Source organism: Enhydra lutris, unplaced genomic scaffold (genome assembly GCF_002288905.1).
Source record: "Enhydra lutris kenyoni isolate GAN:26980312 unplaced genomic scaffold, ASM228890v2 scaffoldscaffold3, whole genome shotgun sequence".
Lineage (NCBI taxonomy): Eukaryota > Metazoa > Chordata > Mammalia > Carnivora > Mustelidae > Enhydra > Enhydra lutris.
In genome coordinates, this window is record NW_019154087.1 from 12,059,679 (window position 1) to 12,087,138 (window position 27,460).

Here is a 27,460-nt window from a genome sequence, read left to right on the forward strand (position 1 = left end):
AATCGTTTAAAAAAAAAGACAAAATGAATCTAAAAATATTTAAAAACCTAATCTTCATGAGTTTTTATAAGTACTTTGATGAATCAAAGAAATTTAATGCATATTAAAAATCACAAAATAAAGCAGTGGAATCACATGTGTAATTCTAGCTGCAATTTGCAAACATAATTTTTTCTGGAATTTAAGTTATATGACCTTCTCTGCTTGTTTTAAAGTAATCTCATTTTTTCCCCCCTCTGAATTCTCTTGTTTGAACAAGTAACTATTAAGTCACTGCAGAAAAGTAGAACCCTGGTCTAGGCAGTGAAGATTTTAAAAAAAATGAAGCAAAGAAGATACTTGCTGGAATTTTTTTTTCAACTTCTAGATGTTGTTTTTTTTTTGTTTTTTTTGTTTTGTTTTTTTTGTTTTTAAAGATTTTATTTATTTATTTGACAGACAGAGATCACAAGTAGGCAGAGAGGCAGGCAGAGAGAGAGGAAGGGAAGCAGGCTCCCTGCTGAGCAGAGAGCCCGATGCGGGACTCGATCCCAGGACCCTGAGATCATGACCTGAGCCGAAGGCAGCGGCTTAACCCACTGAGCCACCCAGGCGCCCTCAACTTCTAGATGTTGTACACCACACATTAACATCAGTACATGGTAACAAGACAGATGTTAAATGAGTTCATTATTCAACTTACTAATTTGAAGGAAAAGACTGGATTTTGAGAGCTCAAGAAGTTACGGAGGAAAGATACATGCTGTGGTCTCATTTGGCAGATTCTTGCTGTTTATCCCAGAGCCTTAAGGGAGGCACATACATGCTTTAACGAGGGGGCTGAGGCAGAGTAGATGCTTGCCAGTGATCTCGTGCTCACAGTGTTGACTGGGTCTTAAATTTGACAAGTAAGCTTGAAACAGATAAACATCATGGCTTTATGCATAATCCTTCAATTCTAAGTCAAGCTAGATGAAAATGCAGCTACAAAAAGCAGAGTTGAATTGCAGACTGTCAGTTGATTTAGATCTATTTTAGTCTTAAAGAATTGGCTAGTTTTATGATTTAAAAAAAAAAAGTTAAAAGTGTTCATTGCACTTATTCCCCTACGATACTCTTTCTTGTAGCTTTGTTTTTAGAAACAAAACAAAAGTAGTCCACAAAGTTTCCATTTGTTCTGGACTTGATGTCATGATGATGATGATCTCTTCTCTTTGCTTTTCCACATTGCCCTTTAAATAATAAGTGTATTTTACAAAGAAGGTGGTAACCACTTCCCTAAGGAAAAAAACATTTGTTAACAGCAGCCAATGAAAACGCCAGTGCTAATAGGTTAAATCCCTGAGGCCACGCTCAGGAGAAGACCCAGGAGAAGAAAGGGTGAATGAGGGCTTGAGGCTGATGATTACATTCACCATAGGCTGTATTTCCCCAAATCTTACCTTTAATGGACAGAAAATTTGGTCCAGACTGAAGGTTATGTGTTTTATTCAATATAAAGTTTATCTTCACTGGTAATTTCAGAATAACTATTCTAGCACTTGTTGGAATGCATTACATTTTTAATGTAACCATTTATAAATTTAATTTTGAGAAGTTTCATATAGGCCCTGAATAATGAATGTTAGAGGTCTGGAACAAGTTGCGGATAAGCATAAACAATTTTTTTTGGTAGGATATCTAACCCAGAACTACATAATTAGGCCCTTGGAGGGGTCTTTAATTATTAAATAATTTTCATTTTCTTCATGTACTCTTAAAGAATTAAGGTGTTGTCAATGACATTGCTACTCTCAATAGATACAGGTGCACACATCTGTGTTCACTTTTTAAGAGCCAAGTCACTTAGGTAAAATGCTTTATGTAAACTGTTAAAGTACTCTGTATTCCTTCTTATATGCTCATCTAAAAATCTCTACTTATCTCTACTTACTTCTACCAGAGAATGGAAATGAATATTCCAGGCTCAAGAAAAAAATTTTTTTAAATTTTTATTTATTTATTTATTTATTATATTTAAGAAGATTTAAAGAACAAAGAGCAGGGGTGCCTGGGTGGTTTAGTCTTCTAAGCACCTGCTTCCGGCTCAGGTCCTGATCCTGGGACCCTGTGATTAAGCCATCGAGTGTCTGGCTCCCTGCTCAGCGGGGAGTCAGCTTGTCTCTCTGCCCTTTCCCCACCCCAAACTCATATGCTTGCTCTCTCTCTTTCTCTCAGATAAATGAATAAAGTTTTTTAAAAAAAGAGCAAGAGGGACGCCTGGGGACCTCAGTGGGTGAAGCCTCTGCCTTTGGCTCAGCTCATAATCTCAGGTCCTGGGATCGAGCCTCAAGTTGGTCTCTCTGTTCAGGGGGCCTGTTTCACCCTCTCTCTCTGCCTGCGTCTCTGTCTACTTGTGATCTGTCTGTCAAATAAATAAATAAAATCTTTTAAAAAAAAAGGAGCAAGAGATGATCTTATAAAATTTTGAATCCTATTTTTCTCTTTTGCATTACTTCATAGCAATGAAATAAAGTGAAAGTAACCTAGATTTAGAATCCCAGATCTATTTGATGATTGCATATTATTTCATGATCATCAGTATTGTACTTGTGGTCTTATTCAACATGACAAATTGCCCTAAGCTTAGTGATTTTGAACACCAACATATATTCTCTCAGTTTGTGTGGCTCAGGAATTCCTGCTGAGTGGTTCTGGCCCAGGCTCCCTGCAGGGGGTGACACTAGGCAGGGGGTTTGGCTTATGCTTGAGTACCTACTTCCCAGGGGGCTCACTCACATGGTTGTTAGCCAGAGGCCTCAGTTCCTCACTAAGTGGGCCTCTCCACAAGGCGCTCAGTTTCCTCACCATGTGGCAGAGAGTGAGCAAGGAGGAAGCACCAGTACCTTGTCTGACCAAACGTCCAAAGCTGTTCACCTTCATTTCATGGTATTCTGTTCTCTAGAAGCCAGGCATCAAGGCCAGCCCAGACTCAAAGTTGGTGGACGGGATTAGGCTCCACCTCTTGAAGAGAGAAGTATCAAAGAATTTGAGGAGATATTTTGAAACCACCAGGAGTACTAGATGTACTTTGATGCTTTATTCTCCTTCCTTAAAACTGGCCAAAGGATAAACAAGGAATTCTGCTCATTAATTAAAATGATTATTTCTCAACTTTTCATGTACTAAAAAGTGACATGAATTACTAGAAGCGACATAGGCTGGGTTTAAACAAAGCTGGAGGGTTGGTATGTATACTGTGCCCAGCTGGCATGAGTTAAAGGGAAGAAAGGAAGCAGAAAATTTAAAAGAAAGGAAGACTGAGGAGAAACAAGGAAGATGTCTGCTTCTTCCGCTGTGGCAAGTGATTGAGACATGAAGAGGCTTCTGAAATGTTATGTCACAAATGCTAGTCTACATGAGATCACTATTTGTATGTAATTTAAATGTTTTGCTCCAAATACCTGCAGGAAACACTCACTGGCGTCCTTACTATCTCTCTACACCATTGTTTTTCAAGTCTACTCATGAATCAAAAGCAGACGGAATGTGTGTGGTCCTTTGGCACAGTGTTTGAGTATAAGCTGGAAGGAGGGAAGAGCCTGGAGATGAGGCTATGCAGGCAGGCAGAGGCGAGATCATGAAGAGCCCTCCAGGGTCATGCAGAGGGAGTGTGGAATTTTTTTTTTAGTTCAGGAAATATTTGCTGTTATCGAAAGATCTGTATGGCCACAGCTTTAAGGATAGACAGGGGTTTTTTTGTTTAATATATGACTCAAAGCCACATAATTTGACACTTGATAGATTTTGCTAAGTAAATAATTTCCATATTTGTCCGTACATGGAGAAAGTACTGTATCCAGAAGCAGGGAAGTTGGTAAGGAAGCTTTTGCAGTAATCAAGGCTAGAAGTGGACCCAGGCTGAGGCAGAGAAGACAAGAAGTGGATTTGTTACACTTCTGTTTAGAAGGTGGAGGGATTGATATAATGGAAAAATCAACAGACGGAAGAATTTAGAATACATTCTAGGCTTTTTAGATAGATCTGACAGAGGAGAGTTGTGATATTCTTTAAAGTAAAACATGCAACAGAAAGTATTGGTTTCTGAGGATCAAAACAATTAGCTCTGGTTTTTGGCCATGTTATTTTACTGTTGAATACTTTCTCTCTCTCCTCGAATCTCAGTTTTGCCCCCGCCCCAATCCCGCCACTTTCAGCTGATGGCCTTGCTTATGATTTCAGTAAAGAAAGCAATTAAAAGCATACTTCTGTGGGAGAAGTTATTCTGTCCCCCCCCCCCACCCCCGCACCCCCCCCCCCCCCCCCACATGGGCAGCATCACCAGACCCCCCCCCCCCCCCCCCCCCGCCTCTGAGTCCATATACTCTAGTCTCCCTTTTACTTCTAGGGTCAAACTGTCAAACTGTGAAATGACAAAGGTCAGTCTCGCACGTGTGCACCAGATCTCTTTCTGTATCACCTGTTCAAAGCCACATCTCAGCAGGTCCCCTTCCTCCCCCACATGGGCAGGATCACCAGAATTTCCCTCTCTATCACCGGGTTCATCAGCATACAAATATGCTGTTATTTCTCCCATCTTAAAAGCCCAATACCCACTGAACCACAGGTGTCCTTTCAGAGACCACTTCATTTCTCTAATCACCATCAGAGCGAATCTTTGAAAAGAGTCGTCCGTTTTTCCATTTCCTGCCGTTCTCCCCTGAATGTACTCCATCCAAGCCTTGGCCCTCCCCACTCTGTGGAAACCGCTCTTGGCAGGGTCTCATGACTTCCACAGGGAGCCAGTGATCATTCCTTCATCCTCACCTCACCAGGCCTGTCAGCAGCATGTGACATTGTTGGTGATTGCTTACTCCTCCAGGACAGAGTGTTTTCACCTACTCTCCAGGACCTCAGTCTCCCCAGTTTTCCTCCTGGCTCTGGCTGCCTCTCTGCCCCGTTGGCTGGTGCCCGCTAATCACAGTGGTGCTGCGCGGCTCAGCCCTGGACCCTTGTCTCTCCCTTAACTACATTCACTCCTTCAGTGATTTTGTCTGCCCCCATGGGTTTAGGTACAGTTAGGTACATTTAGGTACAAGTGAACTGTGTCTTCAGTTTAGACTCTTCTGTTCAGCTGCTTACTTCTCTACCTCTGTATGTCTAATAGGCCTCTTGAACTTAACATATCCGACACCAAGCTCCTGATCGTCCCTCCCACCAGATCTGCTCCATGCTCATCCCCACCACGCTCAGCAACTTCTCTCATTCCTGCTCTTCACCCTAAATTCCTTGAAGCCTTCTCTGCCTTCTTTCTTTCTCCCACAGGAGAGCTCTAATTCATCAGTAAACACTGTTAGCTTTCCCTTCAGTCACTGCTCTTACTGCACGCCCACCACCCAGGTTTAAGCCACTGCTATGTAGCACATGAGTCACTGTAGTAACCCTCTAGCTAGTATCCCTGCTTCAAGCTTTTGACTCCTAATAGTCTATTCTGAACACAAATTTTATAAAACTTGTTAGATCTCATTACTCCCTGTTCAGAACCCTGTCCTACCACCTCATCCCATAAGAAAGTTCCACATGGTCTGGCTCCTGATGCCCCTCTGATCGCACCTCCTATTAGTCCACCCCCGTTCTCTCCAGCGTACTGGCAGTACATCAGGGAAGCTCCAGCCCCAGAGCCTTTGCACGTGCTGTACCCTCTGTCTAGAAGAGTCTCCCCCCACCACCTACCCAGCCTTAGTTAATCCACATGGTTCACTCTCTCATCTCCCTTGGGCTTTTATTCAAATAATATCTCAGCAAGACTCTCTTTAGCTATCCTTATTGATTTCAACTATTCCTTCCTTCCCTGCTCTGTTTTCTCCATAACATGTGAGCACTTAATCTCCATCTGGCACACTACATATTAACTTACTGGGATATTTCTCTTTCTCCTCGTGAGACTGTGCCCTCCACAAGAGCAAGGTGAGACAAGAATGCTTCACAGAGCTGGTGACATTTAAACTGCATTTATGGTATACAGTAATCTGGTTGACCCAAGAACTTCTTTTGCAGAAGTTTTTCTTTGCCATCTTGAAGCATGGTATCCAAAATAGATGGATAAGTTAAATGATCTCAGGTAGAAATTTAATCAAGGCTGTATGTTAAATAGCAGTAGGGCTGGGGGCTTCATGCTGACGTACTTAGAGATCAGTAATAACACTTTTTGTTGATATTATCATCCCCATTTTATTTTATTTTTAAAGATTTTAATTTTTTGAGAGAGAGAGAGCCCAAGTGGGGGACGGGGGGAAGCAGAGGGAGAGGGAGAAGCAGACTCCCTGCTGAGTGGGGAGCCAGATGTGGGACTCCATCCCAGGACCCTGGGATCATGACCCAAGCCAAAGGCATATGCTTAACGACTGAGCCACCCGGGTCTCTCATCCCCATTTTAGATGAGGAAATACGGACTTGGTCAAGTACAGAAATTCCCCAACATTCTATATCTTCTAAGTGGCAGAGCTGGAATTTAGATCCACATCGTCTTTATTCTAAGGCTGTATTTTTCTTACCATGAAGTAGTTACCGTCTTTCATCTTTATTAATGGTTGTACCTGAAAAGCTACCAACCAGCTCTTTTACCATTTTAGTTTTTGAAAATGCAAATTATGGACTGGAATAATTTAATAGTAAAATACAGAGTTGCAAGCAATGATTCCAAATACTGTTAATTTCTTTGTGTATTATCTGGCACAGCTGTGTGGAGGAGGGCGTGTCTTTTTTTGCTGGTGACACCTACAGTTCAGAGTTTTGCTCGTGAGACAGATGTCTGCATCCGAGGCTTCATATATGATTACCTTCTCAGGCTCATTTTCCATTTGAAGGAGAAAACAGAGATAAAATTATGTTTTGGCTCTGATGACATAATAGATTGTATTCTCTATGTGAAGGATTTGCTGAATGTAAAAAGAGATGATAAATAGGCACATACACTCTTTTTGCCCTGACTCCCTTGAGCTAAATGATGCGGCTGTCTAGCTGAGGGCCATGAGGTACTTCGCTGGACCAGTACAGGTGAGAGCACTCACCTGAACACTCAATTCAGCTCTAATGGAGAAGATGTTCTCTCAAAACCTTTGATGCCCCCTCTAGCTTGTAGATGAGATTCAGCCTACATAGTGTTTTGATGCACGAAGCTTGCCTTTTGCCACTTCTACTGTGTTATTTCTCTTCTGTTTGTGCACATTGTGGGCATGCCACTTTACCCCGTAATTATCAGGAAGCCTTAGGAGTGCAGCATCTTGCCAAGCTGTAGAGATGGTGACCTGTTATAAGTGTGGGCAGCGCCGGAACAGAGTTGACCTTGGTTTAACAGAGTCCAAATCCAACGACACCATCCAGGGGTAAGCCTGGGCTTTGCAGACCGGCCACTGGCAGAATGCAGAACACCGCCCTGAAAATAAATCTCAGTTATTAAATAGACCCAAGGCTCTGAAGTCATTTTTGGCAATGCCATGTGTAAAGGTGGGCACAAACAGTGTTAGGTTTACTCTGATACAAATTCCAATTATATAATATATATTGAGTATGTAATATTTTTTGCTGTTTTGGACTTAGTCCCAATTGGGCAAAGGCTGTTTGAAAGAGAGACTCAGAATTTGTAGCAAAAACGACTTAGTCTTGCATGCTGCTGGCTTCCAATCAGCAATTCCTTGAGCAATTTTCTTCACCTCTCTGTGCCTTAGGTGACTCATCTGTAAAGTTTCAACATGAAATGCAAACACACAGGGTGGTTTTAAAGATCCTAGTGAGGCAAGGAATGTGACAGTGCCCACCACAGAGCTCTTCACCTAGTAAAGGTTTAGAAAAATGTCTGTTTCCTCCTTTTATAGAATGCTGGGAGGCCAGACACATGGAGGAATGGAAAAGTTAAATGACAGTAAATGCTGAGCGTACCCTGCCGTGGGAAAGACAGCAGGCTCTTTTCTGCTATGTAACCTTTGTGTCTCTGGCATGTTTTTAAAGGGCACGGAAGGAGACTTTGCACAATGGCCATGTGCTGCTTCGTCTCAGGACCAAATCTCTATATTCCGAGGGACAGAAATGTCTAAGAAGAAGGCAAAAGCTTCCTAGGGTTCTAGATTTAGGACCTTCACCTCATCGCTTAAAAGCTAGTGAGGCCCAGAGTTTAGCATTTGGCAGGGAAGAGGAATTTTTTGTGTGCAAAGGGATGAGAATAAACATCAGGATCAAGAATTATGCCCAGTATCCCCTTGGCTGGAAGGAACCCAGTCTCGGGTTGGCACCACTCCCACTGGATGTTCCCAGGGCAGGACAGCTACTGACCCCCAGAGGCTGGATTTGTCCTGGCCCTATCTGGGGAATGTCCATCCTGCCTAACAGCACAGAGCAAACGGTCAGAACCTCTGCCTGCTTTACCATTGCCAAGACAGCTGGGAACTCAGTATTTGGACCATCATTTGCATATACCACCGGAAGTTATAAATTTACTTCTGAGACTTTTGAATAGTTTTTGAAAAGTGGGTTAAACTTTATATACAGTGAAGTACAGAGATCTAAATGTCCAATTTGATGAGTTTTAATAAATGTGTGTTCATCTGTGTAACTAACACCCCAATTAAGTTATCTCACAACCTTTGGGCAACACTGTTCTGATTTCTGTTACCAGAGGTTAATTCTGCGGGGTTTTTTTTATTGTTGTTGTGTTGTTTTTTTTTTTTTTTTTTTTTTTTTAAGGATTCCACTTGTTTTTGAGAGAGCATTATATATCCCGAAATATAGGACCTTTTTATGTTGCGTAAGAGATTCTTGGATATAAAGATGTGCCATAAGATTTACAATGGAAGTAAAAATGACTTTTAGCTGCCATTTTGGATTTGTCTTTATTTCTTGAAAGTCCTAATTTTGAAATTATTCCATCCTTTTTGGTAAAAATATGCATTAACAGGATAGGCATATATATGGGATTTGTATACAGCCTTTGAATGTACTGGAAAGTCCTTGGTCTTCATGATTCCTTTAAAGAATCATGCCTAAGAATCTGTATTTTATACTAGTGCAGGTTTCACTTTCCTGCTGGAAGGAGCAGTAGAAAGATGCAGGTTAGGGATCAGACCTGCAGAGCATCTGTGTCGCACATTCTGGGGCCCCTATTTAATTTTTCTGAATGTCCGCTACTTCTGTGATGAAATGAGAATTGTAATATCCACCTCAAAGGGTTGTGGCAAAGGTTAAATGAATTAACAGATACAAAGCACCTGTAATACAGCAGGCCCTTCCTTCTCCCTTTTTTAAATGGCAAACTTTTTAGCATTGTGAATTTTTTTTTTTGGCTAGGAATAGATTTTTAACTATCTTAGAGATATTGGCCCTTAGTCATGTATTTCGATGCCAGTTATCCTAGGCAGTAGCTGTTTACATTTTGCAACTTCCTCGAAGCTTCTTTTCAACTTGGCTGCCTCTTCCTAGCCTCCCAGGCCAGGAGAACAAACTAAAAACATCCACTTCTGTGTTCATACTTGTGTTGTCTATAACCTCGGAAGAGCCATACACAGCTCTTGAGAGAAACAGTGGGAACAGTGGTGCTTCTACTTATACGTGGATAAACTGAAGCACAACCAAATAGTCAGTCTCACCAAACCTCAAAAATCAACCCTCGACTTTCAGATTTCTTAGTAAATGCCAAACAACAACAAAATGGTCAAAACTGGAAAAAAGACACATAGGCAACACAGAAGAAGAGAACCAGAATAGGCAATAAAAATTAAAAAGTTGTTTATTCTCTCTAGTAATCAGGAAGATGCAAACTGAAGCAACAGTGAGATACAGTTTTATGGCCGCTAGAAGGACAAAGATGTAAAAGCCTGCTAATATCAGGTGCTGCTTAGAATGTAAGGTTGACAAAAACACTTAAGCATTGCTGGTAAAGGTATAACTTCTGTATTCCCTCTGAATATCTCCCCAAAGAAGCTCTTGCATATGTGTACAATAGAAATGTTTGTTGTAGATGGTTTTATTCTAATAGCAAAAAATTGCCAACAACTCAAGCATCTGTCATTTGGGGATTAGATGAACAAAATTTGGTATGTAGTACGACACTATATATAAAATGAATGAGCCAGATCTATAGATACTGATTGAAAAACAACATTGAGGGGCGCCTGGGTGGCTCAGTGGGTTAAAGCCTCTGCCTTTGGCTCAGGTCGTGATCCCAGGGTCCTGGGATCGAGCCCTGCATCGGGCTCTCTGCTCAGCGGGGAGCCTGCTTCCCTTCCTCTCTCTCTGCCTGCCTCTCTGCCTACTTGTGGTCTCTGTCTGTCAAATAAATAAATAAAATCTTTTAAAAGAAAAAAAGAAAAAGAAAAAACAACATTGAATACAATAACGGGTTGCAAAATTAGGCATATTATATGATTTTGTTTGAGCCACCTTTTTGAAAGATGAAAGTACTATGTCTTGTTTATAGATTCATATATTTCTCTCTTTTTAAATTTTTTATTTTTTTAATTTCTTTTCAGTGTACCAGAATTCATTGTTTATGCACCACACCAGTGCTCCATGCAATACATACCCTCCTTAATACCCACCACCAGGCTCACCCAACCTCCCTCCCCCTGGCCCTTCAAAACCCTCAGATTGTTTTTCAGAGTCCATAGTCTCTCATGGTTTGTCTCCCCTCCAATTTCCCCCAACTCCCTTCTCCTCTCCATGTAGTGAAAAGAAGGGCCATCTGTACCCCAATGTTCATAGCAGCAATGGCCATGGTCGCCAAACTGTGGAAAGAACTAAGATGCCCTTCAATGGACAAATGGATAAGGAAGATGTGGTCCATATACACTATGGAGTATTATGCCTCTATCAGAAAGGACAAATACCCAACTTTTGTATCAACATGGATGGGACTGGAAGAGATTATGCTGAGATTCATATATTTCTTAAGAATGCATTGCTAGGGAAACCTGGGTGGCTCAGTCAGTTAGGTATCTGCTTTCAGCTCAGGTCATGATCTCAGGGTCCTGAGATCGAGCCCCACATTGGTCTCCCTGTTCAGCGGGAGCCTGCTTCTCCCTGTCCTGCCTGCTGCTCCCCCTGCTTGTGTTCACTCTCTCTCTCTCTGACAAACCTTAAAAACCTTAAAACGTTAAAAAAATGCAATGCTAGAGGTTGACTCTGGGGAGGAAGGGCAGGAGGAAGAAGAATGGGGCTGGAAGGAGAAAGTCCAATTTAATTTTCTTAATTTAATTTTAAAAAGGGAATATCCCCAAATATTAACACTTAGCAGTTCTTTATCAGTGGTTCTCAAAATGTCTTTTGTCTCTGGGCTGGCAGCTTGTGGCATCACCTGAGAGCTCTGAGAAATACAAATTTTCAAGCCCTAACCCAGATCTGCTAAATCTGAAACTTGGGGTGAGGCCCAACAAACCGTGTTTAAAAAGCCCCACACTGCCACTGTTGTAAACAACAGAGATATGGATGTTTCCTATCTTATTCTCTGTGGTTTTCAGTATTTTTAAAATTCAGTGTTAAAACGATCAATCTTAAGCTTTTCTTTCCCACTCTCCCAAAATCTTTCTAGGCTCTTAAGTTCCAGCTCCATAGCCAAAGGCTTATTAAAAGCATAAACTTCTTACTGCTACATAAAATTCTCAGATGTGGAGAGATCACTTAATATCAAGCAAATGGCAGAGAAAGAAAATGGGCAGATATAGTTAACTGTTATTCGAATATGAATTGTCGAGTAAGTACATCACCCTAAAAAATATTTGATTCCTCTCTCCCTTCTCCCATTATCGTTAACAGCAACTATCTGTCAAGCATTTAGTGCATTCAGGACAAAGCAAAGTACTGATGCTACAATAAGGCATAAATATAAATCATGTCCTTAGAAGGCAATCTAGTTGGAGAGCCAGGGTGAGAGTAGAGGAAATGAGGTTAAAAATGAGAATACCTCATTGTGAAATGTATGGCATACCCAGCTGCCACACAGAATTTCAGAAGGGATTGAAGGGAAGTTTTTTGTAGGCTCAGCCTCAAAAGAGAAAGGGGAAGGTAATATTTCAAGGAATGATGTGAACAAGGTCACTATAGCGTTCTAATTCAGAGAGCCATTGAAGTGATCTTAGTTCAAATTGGGGGTGTGAAATTGGTCATCAATTTTATCCTGTAGATGGGTGGAACATTAAAATATTTTGAGTAAAGAGGTAATTTGTCTGTGCAAAGCAGTGTCCCAAGAAGATAAATTTGGCATTAGTGTCAAAGGTCAACTGAAGGCAGAAAAACAATTAGCATTGAGATGTCAAGGCTTTCAAAGAAAGTGAGGATTTAGATGGTGAAACACAAGATACAGTATGGGATGAGGAAAAGTGAAAAGGGAATGAATGATTCTAACAGAATGTATTGGTTTCTTATTTCCTCTGTAAAAAACTACCAAAAGTTTAGTGGCTTAAAACAACACAGATGTATTATCTTATAGTTTTGGTTGCCAGAGTCTAAAATAGTTTTCACTGGGCTAAAATCAGGGTGTCAGCAGGGCTGTGTTCCTGTGTGGAGTTTCAAGGGAAGAATTTGTTCTCTTGCCTTTTCCAGCTTCTAGAGGCTGCCCACATGCGTTGGTCTGTGGCCCCTTCCACTCTACTTAAAACCTGGAGCAAACCATCTTCAAATCTTTGACTCTGACTCTTCTGTCTCCTCCTGCTTTCCCTCATAAGGATTCTTCTAATTACAGTTGGACCCAGCCAGATAATTCCGGATAATGTCCCCATCTCCAGATCCTTAAGTTAATTGCATCTGGAGAGCTTCCTTTTGCCAATTAAGGTAACATTTTGACAGGTTCCAGGGACTAGGATGAGTACATCTTTGGGGAACTTTATTTTGCCTACCACATGGACTATGGCCATACTTTGATAATTGCCTAGGAATTGGAAGAGAGATGAGAAAGCCCTGATTGGTCATACCAACCCTGTCACTTACAGTTTGCTCTCTTGTGAAATGGAAGGAGAAGGCTGTGTACAGGTGGGATTTTCTTCCAAGCCTAAATTCTGACTAGAATGTCAGGCCATGAGGACATGGATTTTGTTCACTACTGGGTCTTCGTAGCCTAGAACAATGATACATGAGGGACTCAGTGATTATTTGTTGAATAAAATATTTTTTGTTAAATGAATGACCGAGTCATGAAAAAGTTTCAGTAGAGCACTGGGGAGACTTCTCCGCTGGCTCCTGTACATATTAAATTCTCATTTTCTTGGTGAAGTAAGATGTCAGCTCAGCTCCCACAGATGGGAGAGGGATAGCTAAGATTTGTAGAGTCTTTTCCTTTCCTCCCTTGCTTTTAGCCTCCATGCTGAGTATCCCTTGGAACTGGGAATGAGGAAGTGTATTGAGATTGATGTATGGCCTCAGTAAGTGTCTGGGCAGCTGCTGATTGAAGAAGAAATTGCTTACTGTGGCAATGATCAGTTGCCCCTGAATTGACCAGCTGTCACATTCCACACTGTTCACTCAGCAAGAGTCAAGTCTTGCCCTTTGCATTCCTAAAAGAACACTTGACCCTGTGAGGACATAATATCCATTTATGCTGTGGAAAGTGCCAGTAAAATAGAAAACAGAAGCTTCTTTGTGCTTAAAAAAATAGCGTGGAGTACAGGCGTATGAGGGCCCAGGTAGCCAGGAGGTAGGCAGTGTGACTGGGCTTTCCGGTGCGGAAGCTGATACGTTCAGGGACTTTGCCTCTCAGATACGAGGTCTGACATACACTTGTCATCAAAGCTGCCTTTCAAAATTGACATGTAAAAAACCTATGGTTAGCAGTTACTTTGCTTGAAGACAAAGAGCTAATTTGTTTAAAGGAGCAATAGATGACAGAGGAAGAAAATCAATGCAAGGAGGGCAGAGGGTGCTAGTTTTGCTTAGGATCCTTGAAATTCAGAGAATTAAACTCTTTTTGGTCTTTTACTGAATTATGTGACCTTGGACAGACACTGTGCCTTTTCTCCTCTTTCTACCTGTTTTTATCAGTGCTATTTTTAAAATATCACCCATCTATCTGGGGATAGAGGCACATGTTACATATTAGATATATTTTCTTGGTCTAATAACTTGGTCTAATAACTAACATGCTTATTTTTTAATCAATTTTATTTAATTAGTTGTCTGTTAAACAACTTAACCTCTAATATCTGAAATCTGTAAAATTATTAGAGAAATATTTGGTTACCAGAAAGGATAAAAAATCCATCATTGGAAATCCTCATTCCATGACATTGCCTAAAAGTAAATATCTTGCTCTAATGTTAGGAGGGAAAAAAATCCCAAATATAGTAAAGATCTGGTGTTCACCGGGTACAAAGTGGGTTTTAAAGCCTATAAACAAGACTCGTCAGTTTGCCAGACTATATAGATGCAGAAGAATCTCCCTCCACAATTCTGCCAAAAAGTAGAAGATAAAATTTCACCAAAAACAGTTTTACAAATTGCAGATGAGCTCGTGAAAGGGAAAACCCCCAGGTGTCAGAAACAGAGCGGAACCCAAGATAAGAAATGTGAGCATGGAGTATTGGCCAGATGGGGTCACGGAGGTCTGAGATTCAGGAGGGAGATGAATGTCTAGGGATAGCATCCACAGGCCAGGGCACGTATCCACTCTGTGGGAGTGAGAGGGTGGGGCAGGGAGCTGAAGCCTAGATGAGCGGTGGTTCCATTCATGAAACAGCCTAGCAAACTCCACCAGCAGCCAGAGAAAGCCTCAAGGAAGCTTGTCTCCTGTCTGCTGCTGTGAGAGAAAGAAGAGATGCCTGTGAACCATAAGAGCACAAGCCTGTACCATACACTGGTATGGGGTTCGATGTCACACCCCCAGGACAGTGCCAAGACAAACAGGAAGTCATTGTGCATGGACACTTCATGACTCAGGAAACATGGGACTCCCATGCAAAACAGTCCCTGCTAAAGACGAACTTACAGGCAAAATTAAGTGTGTTCGAAGAGATGAAGGACATCGGGTACTAGTATTTATAGGAGAAGGAGGAGGGTACCTGGGTGGCTCTCAGTTGAGCCTCTAACTCTTGATGTTGCCTCAGGTTATGATTTCAGGGTGGTGAGACTGAGCCCTGCCTTAGTCTCTGGACTCAGCATGGAATCTGCTTAAGATTCTCTCTCTTCTTCTGCCCCTCACACCATCCCAGGTAGCTCAGTTGGTTAAGCATCTGCCTTCAGCTCAGGTCATGGTCCCAGTGTCCTGGGATCGAGTCTTCATTGGGCTCCCTGCTCCACAGGAAGTCTGCTTCTCCCTCTGCCCCCTCTCACTTGTTCTCTCAATCTCTCTCTGTCCCTCTCTGAAATAATAAATAAATAAAGTCTTAAAAAAAAAAAAAAAAGAAAGAAATCCCAGAATGGAAAATTGTTAATTGAACTGTGTGAATATGTTGGGTTGGTTGAACATTGTGAATAATGGCTGATATTTAGTATGGTTTCAAGGATGTTGTTCTTTCAACCAGAGAGAAAACTTTTCAGCGCATAGTTAGAAAAATGCCTACCATATAAACGGTCCTGAGTGCCAAACATGCAGATTGAAACCGAAGTTGAAATTGGCCTGCAAGTTCTAATTAAGGGAGAGCTGAAGGGATCATCCAAGTGTAACAAAGAAGCCTTGTTTGAAGTGCTCTTCTTAAATGGAGTAGCTGCAGACCCCACTGGGAACAGGCCACGCTTTGGTTCTGCTCGCTGACCCACCTCTAAAACATCTCCTCCCTTCTCCCAGCTCTCCCCTCCCACCCTAGGGCGGGGGCGGGTCTGCAGGTCACTGACTAGGTTGAGGGTATCTGTAGCCGCAGCCTTGGACCACGGTGTACTCTTGGGCCCGCACCAACTCTGCCCTCATTCTCAAGGGACTCTAGTGATCTAAACAGACCATCAGTACCACTTCTACTAGAACTGATTCCAGAAAATATGTAATACAGCTGATCTTCCTCTTTTCTTTTAAGACTTAGAAATTAACTGTCATCCCACTGTCAATTTATGGTGACATCATGATCGACTAAAATGCCACCATAGTTTGATTGGTGACCATTTAATAAACAGCTAGCTTTCTGTGTCTTTATATTTTCGAACGAGCAGGAACTTTCTTTCCTTTCTTGCGTAGTACTTACCTAAAACAGCTCCAGGTACATAGAGCACATCAATACATACTTTTCTATACTGTATAATTATCTGAGAAGTTTTGTTTCAGATTCTTTTTAACTGTTTGTATACTTATCTTCCTTAAAATGAAGATTTAAAACTTAAGTCTTCTTTTATAAAACCATCTATTAAAGACAAATAAAAACTCAAATGTTATCGTTTCTGAGAAGCTGCCTCTTTGACCATATTATGTGACCTCTTCAGCCTCTTAGCAGTTTGTGGGCATCTGTACCATCAAACTGTTCACCCCATGTGCTTTAAGTGTTTGTTTAGGTATTACCTGTTCTTTTTTTTATTATTATTATGTTCAGTTAGCCGCTGTATAGTACATAATTTGTCCTTGATACAGTGTTCAGTGATTCAGTAGTTAAGTATAACACCCAGTGCTCATCACAGCACGTGCCCTCTTCATACCGATCACCCCTCCCCCCCTCCTCCCCTCTGAAACCCCCAGATTGTTTTTTGGGATCCATAGTCTCTCATGGTTTATCTCCTGTCCGATTTCTCCCCCTTTGGATTTCCCTCCTTTCCCCTATGGTCTTCTATGCTATTGCTTATGTTCCACATGAGTGAAACCGTATGACTATTGTCTTTCTCTGGTTGACTTACTTCCTTAACATAATCCCTTCCAGTTCAATCCACGTCAGTGCAAATGGTGGGTATTCATTGTTTCTGATGGCTAAATAATATTCCATTGTGTATATGTACCACATCTTCTTTATCCATGCATCTGTTGAAGGGTATCTCAGCTCCTTCCACAGTTTGGCTATTGTGGACATTGCTGCTATGAACATTGAGGTGCATGTGCCCCTTCTTTTCAGTACATCCATACCTTTGGGGTAAATACGCAGTAGTACAATTGCTGGATAAAGATAAACTCAAAATGTATGAAAGACCTCAATATGAGACAGGAATCCATCAAAATCCTAGAGGAGAACACAGACAGTTACATCTTTGACATGAGCCATAGTAATTTCTTTCAAGACATGTCTCCAAAGACAACTGAAACAAAAGCAAAAATGAACTTTTGGGACTTCATCAAGATAAAAAAGCTTCTGCACAGCAAAGGAAACAGTCAGTAAAGCTAAGAGACAGCCCACGGAAGGGGAGAAGATATTTGCAAATGACATTACAGGCAAAGGGCTGATATCCAAGATCTATAAAAAAGTTCTCAAACTCAAAACTCAAAAAACTAATAACCCAGTCAAAAAATGGGCAGAAGACATGAACAGACATTTCTCTAAAAAGATATACAAATGGCTAACAGACACATGAAAAAATGTTCAATATCAGTAGCCATCAGGGAAATACAAATCAAAACCACAATGAGATACTACTTTACACCAGTTAGAATGGCAAAAATTAACAAAATAGGAAACAACGAATGTTGGCGAGGATGTGGAGACAGGGGAACCCTCTTACATTGTTGGTGGGAATGCAAGTTGGTACAGACACTCTGGAAAATAGTATGGAGGTTCCTCAAGATGTTAAGAATAGAGCTACCCTATGACACCAATTCTTGACTCTGACCTCCTTCAGAGTAGTCTTCCTCCCAGTTTTTATCATTCCTCCATACATAGTAGGCACCTCAATATTTGTTGGGTGAATGAATGAACACTTGAAATAACCAAATTACACTGGTACCACTGTATATCAGACCCCAGTGACCCTCAAGTGGCTCCTGTCACTTATACTCAAGTGACTATATCTGCAATCCAGGTGTTTTTTACCTTAGACCAAAGTTTTTGTATGCATTTAGTCATTGAGATTGGAGCATCTGGAAATCTGTTAGCCATTTTCAAGAGCTAAAGAGAGTATAAAAATAAGGGAGAGTTGAACTAAGAACAATTAAAAAGGTACAGGATAAATGGAGAATTCTGCCCTTTTTTTTTTTTTTTTAAACATCGCTTTATTCTGCATGGCGCGTGGAGTTAAGGTGTTGAGATGACCAGGAAACTACATCAGGCAATCCATTTCCCCTTCCTTTTCTGCTTCTAACAGGGAATTTTATATCCTAGTCTTAGAGCCAAGGGACTTAGAAGGAGCTGAGGGAAAAAAAAGGAGGAGCAATATATATAAAAAACCAAGGACTTCGTATTCCTAAAGTGTAATCCAGGGAGGGAATAATAGCTTATTCTACTGATGTTAAATCACAGAAGCAGGGAGAGAGTAGAATTTATAAGAAGAAAGAGGAAAAAAGGAAGTTTTGAAGGCCTTTAAAACACTAAGGCAATAACCCAACTGAAGTTGGTACACAGGTAAGTAAAATACAGAAAGATGAGAAAATTCTTGCAGTGTTGCTAAACCTTTTGTGGAAACTTAAAACATATTCCCAGACAGGGTTTTAGTCCAGTCTCCTCAAGATATAGTTTATCTTTGATCCATTTGAAGTAAGACTCAGCCTGCTAATTCCTGTTTTGGTTTTTCAAGGAAACCACCTCTCCCAAAAACAAATCTATTGAAGGCAAAATAATTTTTAAGGTCAGAGGTTTCAAAAGACGTTGGACTACCCCCACTACATTAGGAATTCTTTTTTACCCTAATTGGCCACAGGGTCCTGTTTCATTTTTAGTAAAAGAACATTTTTAGCCCATTTGAAATAATAAATTTAAAGGCAATGTAAAGCATTTATCTTATATTTAATTTGAGTGTGATAGAAATTGATGGTTTATTTTGTATCCAAAAATCTTGAAAAATATTCACTTAAAATGTGATTGCCAATAACTCTTCTCACAAAGCAGGGTGAAATTATAGAACCAAAAATAGTGGGACCCAAGAAGTTGACAACATTCGAATTCTTAGGAGCAAAAAAGGATGTATGATAGATAACTAACTCAAATGCTGAGGGGTTTTGTTTTGGCTTCATAGCTTATTGTTATTTTAAAGCACACATAGAAATTCATTTATAAACACATTTTGGTAAATTTATACCAATAATTATAGCCAATGAAACTACCACTTTTTTCTCCTATTCCAGGTTGTTGGTGTAGCCCAGGCCATCAACAAGAAATCAGGAAATGGTGGGACATTCACTGAAAAAGATGAAAAGGTACCAAAACTTGTGTCTGACATGACATCAGTTTAAGAAGATGTTTTTTCTTTATAGTGTATAGACCTCTAGAATTAGCTGTAGCTGAAATTGTTGATTACAAAAACCATTATGTTTTAAAATGATCTGAAGTGTTCAAAAGTGTCTTTTTCCTGTAGCTAAATATGGTGCTAACTTTGGAGTACTCGTGGTATCAGTCCTTGGAAGCCCCCCAGCTCCCTCCTCACTGTGCCGCCAAGCCTCCTGGAGGCCTATGTGCGTGTTGGGGCCATCTGGAGGGTGACACGGTATTTTAACTATCCCATTTAACTTTCATCGCTGCTATAAAGAAATTCAACCCGAGTAAAAAAACCCTTGAAGCACTGCTCCAAGTTCAGCACTCCAGGTTGGCTAAAAATTGGAGTTGCCTCCCGATGAAGCAAATTTCAGAATGTTTTATAAGCTTTGCACTCAGACGGTGGGGCGCCAAGGTGTGAATTCCGGCGGGGTGATGTGAATTTAGCTTCAGAAAGAGCAGCAGTCAACATTATTTTATTATTCTTCGCATCCAGTGCTGAAGGAATACATCCCATACACCACGTCGACATGCTTTCCGTCTAAGGACAGAAGCCCCTAAACCTGTTTCTAACTTCATTTTGTCAGTAGGTTTTATTATTTCTCTTCTTGAATACGTAATTATATGTATATCATGGGAGCCCATTGAATCTTCTTATTCAAGCCTGTTGCTATTTAAGTCACTCCCCTGAAAATTAATAGGAGCTTTTGGATGACATTCAAACAAGACAGAGTTATTTTTGTCTCCATGCTGTAGGCTGTATATTGGCACTTGTCTGGGTCCCCATGTCTTAATTGATTCAGAACATAGCAAGTACCTTTTAAAATCAGTATTCTAGACATCTAGTCTCTTTTTTGGTAATGACACCTGAGAATATTTGGTGGGGGAAATGGTTCTAGATTGACTTTATATTTCATCAGTTGTTTATAGTCCATAAATGTAAAGCCCTCTTGAAGGATTTGTGTTCTTAGACTGTATCATCTCTTGGCAAAATAAATCTATGATTGTGAATAACGTTTGCCATGGAGAGACTTCTTTTAATCAATAATTAATATAATTGTGAGCATATCACCTTAGAATAGTATAATGAGGATGACAGATCCATGTTAAAACATATTTAAGCTAATATTTTATACAACTTTATATGAGACTACTATTGCCAATATTCTCAGGTAAGTGTGTTAGATTTTATTTGCCCCAGTAATGAGTTACAAGGTATTTATATGGTCTCAGCACAGACCCAACTCTTAATATCATTCAGAGACTACACTAGATTTTGCATAGAGTGAATTTCAGTTTCAAATGATATAAAGAGATCTGTGTCCTACTCCCTTCCCTCTTCTTCTTAATTTGTAAGTAATGTAGGACTTGAGGAGACTGTGTTCATACTTATCATCTATTTGTTGTGCTAGTTAGCTAACTTGCACTTGCTTTTCATTTGTTCTTAATTTTGTGCAGAATTAACATGTACCCTTTGAATTTCTAATATTTATTTCAACTGTAAACATTTTTGGGTGCTTTTTGTGTTTCAGGCAATATAACAAGGCCAGTTAGTAGACACTTTTTTTTTTTTTTAAAGATTTTATGTATTTATTTGATGACAGAGATCACAAGTAGGCAGAGAGGCAGGCAGAAAGAGAGAGGGGAAGCAGGCTCCCCGCGCAGCAGAGAGCCTGATGCGGACTTAATCCAAGGACCCTGAGATCATGACCTGAGCCAAAGGCAGAGGCTCAACCCACTGAACCACCCAGGCGCCCTAGACACTTCTTAATTTAGCTGTTGTCTTACCTGTTTTCTAGGACTTTGCTGCTTATTTGGCATTTTGTGGTATTGTTCTTCATAATGCTCAACTCTATGAGACTTCACTGCTGGAGAACAAAAGAAATCAGGCAAGTCTGATGACTAAAGAGAGAATATAAAAATTGTTTCTTTAGTTGTTAAATTTTGTCTAAGTAATATATGTATATGATTTAAAAATCTAGTTAATATTTTAGCTGGATTAGAAATAATTATTAGATAATTATAAATTAGATAATTGTAAAATAATTAGAAATAATTATTTCCATTTTCTATTTTCCATGCTCAGTTGCCTTTTCATTAACTTAACAGATGTGGATTTATTTGATTTATATCACTCTTTACTTGCCGTTGTCCTTATCCTACCAATATCATTATTTCTGTTTTAAGTTACTGGATGGACTGCATTTGTCATGTTAAATAAGGCTTTTAGTTCTTGCTCTGTCAACTAGGGACATCATCTCATGATTCCATGCTTTGTAAAATGAGGATCTTAGCATGCCTCATCTCTCCTTCCCAACTGCTACTCCTTACCTCTGCTTTTCCCATCTGGACTTTTTCTGTTGCCCATGACAATAACATATATATTGTACTGCAATCATGGTTAGCTTTTAGTAAGTTTTGTCTAGTTTAATTCTAGAGTTGTGATTTAAAATAGAGTGTTTATAAGTACCATGACTATGTAAATGTTGTTCTTATTACATTTGTTATACGACTTTTAGTTTTTCCTGATGTTTCTGAATTGCATTCTTTTTTTTCCCCTTGATCTGTTTGCTCTAGTGTAGGTTGATTTTTCCCCCAAAACTCCCCATTATTTAGGCATCCTGCTGAGTTCTTTTTCTTGGAGATCTCCAAATTGAGGTTCTCTGTTGTTTCTCTTCCAAGCTAAGCTGTTTCTCCCCATGCCTACTGCATAGGTGTCATCACAGAATTTTCCTTCACTGCTTTCTCAGAAGGATTCCATTGGTTATTCCCTGGATCCCATAACTCTTTCTTTCTCAGTTTGTACCCTTATTTTACTGCAGCACATTCTCAAATAATTACTTGAGAAAGAGTATTGATCAGGTAAGTTTTCTGAGTCCTTGCATAGTGTGAAAATGCCTGTTGTACCATCCTACCACTTTGGCTCGGTAAAAAATTCCAAATTGAAAAATCAGTTTCTCAGACTTTAGAGTGGTGCTTTGTCATCTAACTAACATTCATGTTGTTCTGATTCTTGACTCTGTTGATGTTTTTTCTGTTTTGTTTTCTGTTTTTGTCTGTGAGCTTTTCAGATCATTTTTCTCTTTGCTTTTATAATTTAATTTTATAGTCTCTTTTTTTTTCATTCATCATGCTGGTACCTGGACATCCCTTTCCACGTGGAGACTCAAACTCTTCCATTTTATATAATTCTTTTTCATTATTTCTTTGATAATCCCTCTCTCCCACACCCCATTTTCTCTTTCTTGAACTTGTGTTAATAAGATACTGGATCTTCCATTGCCTTTAACTGTAGTTTCTCCCTAACTGTTGTCCCTGCTCCATTCTTGCCACCCATTAATCCAGTCCCCATGTTTACAAACATAGCTGCAAGGCTGTCATTTTCTTCCTGCAGTCCCATCACCGTGCAAGCTGCCTCTAAAGACACGCAGGGCTTTTGAGGGTCTTTCTCCACTTGACTCTGCCATCCCATCTCCCCAGCTCTCCTCTTTATGCTCTAGATTCTCTCTTAAGACTTGATTAAGATTTGCAGTATGCTACTTTCTCTCAATTCAGTTGTTTTTGACTGAAGTATTTCCCTTCCCCACTTCATCTAAACAATTCCTGCTTATCTCTCGGGCCTCAGCTAGGATAGTATCTCCTCCAGTCAATTTTCTGTGATACCCTTTTTTCCTCCTCATCACACAAATATTTTGTGAGATTAGAATAAATTCTGTGGAATTCAAAGGAAAGTAAGATTACCAGGAAAAACTCAAAAGGAGCTCTTATAACTTTGTTTTGGACAATATTTACTGTGCTATCTGAAAATGCTGATAAATGTTGATCTCAGAAGTGGGGAACAACAGCAATGTCAGTGTTATTTCATGTATGAGATGCTGTTCAGAATGCTTTATAAATGTTTGGATGTTTAGTCCTCACAATAGTCCTGTGATTTGGTATTATTTTTTACTGTTATTCCCATTTTTAAGGAACTGGCCCTACATCACAAAGCCTGCAGGAAGGGAAGGCAGGATTAGAAACAGGCAACTCTGGTTTTCAAGTCTGTGATTGTAACCACTGTACTAACAGTCAATATGGAAGGAAGCTCTGTTAGTAAATAGAGACTTACATATTTAATACTTGAATGCAAACTTGGCTATAACTTGTTAGATTATAAATAAACAACTTATAAACCATATAAATCATTGTATTGCTTTAATAATTACAAATACTTACTAAGTAATAAGCTCTAAATTTTCCTGTTTAGGTGCTGCTTGACCTTGCTAGCTTAATTTTTGAAGAACAACAATCATTAGAAGTAATTCTAAAGAAAATAGCTGCCACTATTATCTCTTTCATGCAGGTGCAGAAATGCACCATTTTCATAGTGGATGAAGATTGCTCCGTGAGTACAGAGTATGACTTTTTTATTTTTAGAAAGACAGCAATTATATTCCTTAAAGTGTCACTTTTAAACCTCACGTTAGTCTCAGATGTCTCTGAACCCCAGGTATATACAGTTGTGTATGCAAAGCCAATCAGAGTATGAGCTGTTCTGGTTGAAAGGAGTAGACGGGAGGTTGGAGGGTGCCTTCAAAGCACCTTTTCACCTTCGTGTCCCTCCACTGAGTGGTTACCTTGGGAATGTCTGTGTGCTGTTTTTGTCAATGGCCATACTTCCTTGATGGAGAAATACATTGTCCTTACAGTATGCAGACCCATCGTGATCAGGGATAGTGGTGCCCTGGTTGCTCTGAGCAAGTAGAGCCCCATTCTGAATGGCTTGGGAAAAATTTTTCTTTTTATCAGAAATTGTTTAGAAACCAAAAGGTATGGCCCAAGAGAGGCAGTATTATTAAAGGTGCCTATCAGTCCTAAATCTTTTGCCAGCAATGGAAAACCACTAACTGTTCTACTTGGTAGATTTTAATCCATTGATGTGTAACAGAAAGAAACAGATGTGTGTGGAAAGATGGAGTATTCTCATCAAGTGCTGGTTACTTCTAGACAGGCCAGTTGAGGTTGAGGTTAGAATCAGAGCTCCTAGCCTATGGCAGTTTTCCTTTATGCAGTTTCTTTCCCTTTTTAACCTATGAGCCACTGTTCCTGGGATATTTCTTTCTGAGGTCATTGTTTATTTTCTTTTTTCTTTAGACCCTGAGAATAGGCTCTTCATTGGTGGGTTAGGAAAGAGAGTGGGGATCACCACCACTGTGTGGTCAGTTGTAATCCATATATGATACCTGAATTGATGGGGTTTGGGGAAGTAGAATAATAAAAAATATGTAATACTTAAATTAAAATTTTAAAAATTGTTTTAGATAGTAAGACTGTAGTATATGACTCAACATTATCTCAGTCATTTTGAGTGTGTGTGCGTGTCTAATTCTTATTCACTGGATATCAAATGAATATACTGTGCTATAAGGTAATCAATTCTCATAGTTATTATTTCATATTTTCAATCAGTTATAAAGTCCTTAATATGGAGATGATTACAAGTAGCCATCCTTTTAAAGTTCAGGTCAGAATTCATTAATGTAGCGAGTCAATTCACAATTTTTGCTCTGTGACCTGTTCGTTAGCATTTAATATTTGAAAGTTATATGTAAGACACTCCTTTTTTAGACAACGTAAATGCCACCTTCATTAACAGTCATCTCGTGCTTTTACCAGTTAACATCTTTTGTGGCAGCAACTGACTTGCATCATTGGTGCTTTGAAGTATAGCTCACTTATATGCCAGTTCATATATTTTACTCACTTTTTAACTTGATTTTAGGAATCAAGTGTCTTGATTATCATTTATACTATAACTTTTTGATTAAAATTATTTCAACAACATGAGCAAAAATCCAAATGTAAGCAAGAAAAATACAGTACTCAGTTCTTCCCTCCCCAAATTAAACTAGTATCATTGTTTTATATCTTTATTCAGTTGTAAATACAGCATGGATATGAATATGTATTCTGTTTTTTTTTAATGTACTTCCCAAAGTACCTCTCTATGTTGTTAAAACCTTCACAATTATTTTCATTAAATATTCATAAAATATTACTGAATTGCATGTCTTTTAAAAAGCTCCAAAAACAGCAATCAATGTATGCATAAAAGCTAAAACATGAGCATTTTGAATAAATGGGAAGAAAATTTGAAGCTAACATATTCATTAACACCTGCTAGAAGAACAAAAAAAAAAAATACGCAAATGAGCATTTTTGCAAGTGAGTTTCAGAAACAGGAAGAACATGGGCAGCCGACCTGAGGCTGTCAGGCAGTGAGTACTTGTGTCAGTTTAATCTGAGAATAAGTTCAAAAAAGATCACAAGTGTTGGTGTCTTTCATCAATTCCACTGACTTGCGTGTGTGTATATCTAGATAGATTTCGTTACATTGTCAAACTTACTTCTCAGTCTGTGTTGTCACTTTGTTTTCAGGATTCTTTTTCTAGTGTGTTTCACATGGAGTGTGAGGAATTAGAAAAATCGTCAGATACTTTAACAAGGTAAAATAACTCATTCTCTGTCTTTATCACAAGCAAGCTGACCCTTGAACAGCATGACTGGACCTGTGAGGTCCACTGAGAGATAGATTTTTTTTTTATATATAAATATAGTACACTACTAGAGATGTCTTTTCCTTAAGTGATTTTCTGAGTAACATTTTCTTTTCTCTAGCCTACTTTATTGTAAGAATACAGTATATAAATCATATACCATACAAAATATATGCCAGTTGACGCTATATGTTATCAGAGTGTCTTCTGTCAACAGCAGGCTATTGATAAAGTTTTGAGGGAGACAGAAGTTATCTGAGGGGTTTTGACTGTGTGGGGTGTTGGCACTCCAAACCCCTACATTGTTTAAGCCAGTATATGTAATGCTGGCTACATGGTTATTTCATGACCTGTTTAATTTAAGACATAGAAGCTACATGCTGCTTCCTCCCGACCATCAATAATTTTATTTGTGAAAATACTTAACTTTTTGATGACAGAGTTCTAGGATTCTTTTCTCCTACCTATAGGTAGGAGACCTATAGGAAAATTGCTAAAACAGTGAATGGTGTTCAGATTAGTATAGACCTGGGTATGGTATTTTTGTGAACTGGCTCATTTAAGATCCATAAGTTCTGTATTGCAGTTACATGTTTCATATTGGATAGTTGGATTCCAGTATGCAATTCATATTGCATATTGGACCCTCACTGGAAATTTGATAGGCTTCTGAACAAACTTCTCTTCGAGTCTGCTGTGATTTGGAATCAGCCATGGGGATTTAATTAATAAGAGAAGGAAGCCCATGAACCCCATCACACCAATAGCCATCTACCCAATGGCTAGAATCAAACCAGATCTCTATTGCAGGTCATTTCTTTGTCATTTTTTTTTTTTTGGTAACTTAAGAATTTTGTATTAATTTTTTGTTGTTGTTAATTATCACGTGGATAATAGAAAGTATTGATATGATTGAGGTTAGAGATCTTACTGCCCCAATTTTATTTGTGCTTTTCGAAGAACTTGGGAAAGGACTTAGAGTAAACTACCAAATGTTCTTTCACAGATTCCCTTTTCACCCTTAGCAAAAAACTGGTGTTGTTTGTTTAAGTGACAGAATATTCTAAGAAATACAAATCTGCCAGGATAAAGTGGCAGGAATTCTTGGGTATAGTACTGTTTATCATAATTTTCATTGTTCATTTGTTACCAATTATTTCACTTCCTAAAATCGTTTGTCTGAAATTACTTTATCCCTAATTATTGATGTTATATCTAAAAGCTTTTTATGACCATGGAAATAGAACATTGTCTTAAGTTTACTATCTGATATTAAAGTTTCACATTTTTTTCACTACAGTTGGCCTTTTAGAGCTTTATTTCATTTAGTGGATGGTGTTGCAATTAGCACAGTCCTCAGTAACCAAGCTCTTTGGTGGTAGTGCTTTAAAAATAACCTTTGACAGATCTAAACTACAGAACATTCTATGAGATAACTGGCCTGATCTTTTTTAAAAATTAGTATCATGGAACAAAGTGGAGGGAAGGAATATCTTGGCCATAACAGCCAAACACAATGCATAAATCTTGGTTGGATTCTCATTAAAACAGCTATCAATGAACAGTTTTTGAGAACGATCGGAAATCTAAATTTGGATCAGGTAGTAGATAGTTGATGGGGAATTGCTTTTACTTTTCTTTGGAAATAGGAAGGTACTGTGGTTAGTAGGAAACTTTTAATTT

General features: G+C 39.3%; 1 protein-coding gene across 2 annotated transcripts in view; it reads left to right on the forward strand.

Annotated features, from left to right (window-relative positions):
* Window positions 1–27,460, forward strand: part of LOC111153963 (phosphodiesterase 5A) — a 156,097-nt gene that overhangs the window by 42,714 nt on the left and 85,923 nt on the right. For both annotated transcript variants that reach the window (XM_022513324.1, XM_022513330.1), the window contains exons 4-7: window positions 19,115–19,186; window positions 21,041–21,130; window positions 23,488–23,625; window positions 25,659–25,726. In XM_022513324.1, coding sequence (XP_022369032.1) covers window positions 19,115–19,186; window positions 21,041–21,130; window positions 23,488–23,625; window positions 25,659–25,726 — 368 coding nt within the window. The remainder of the gene's footprint in view (window positions 1–19,114; window positions 19,187–21,040; window positions 21,131–23,487; window positions 23,626–25,658; window positions 25,727–27,460) is intronic.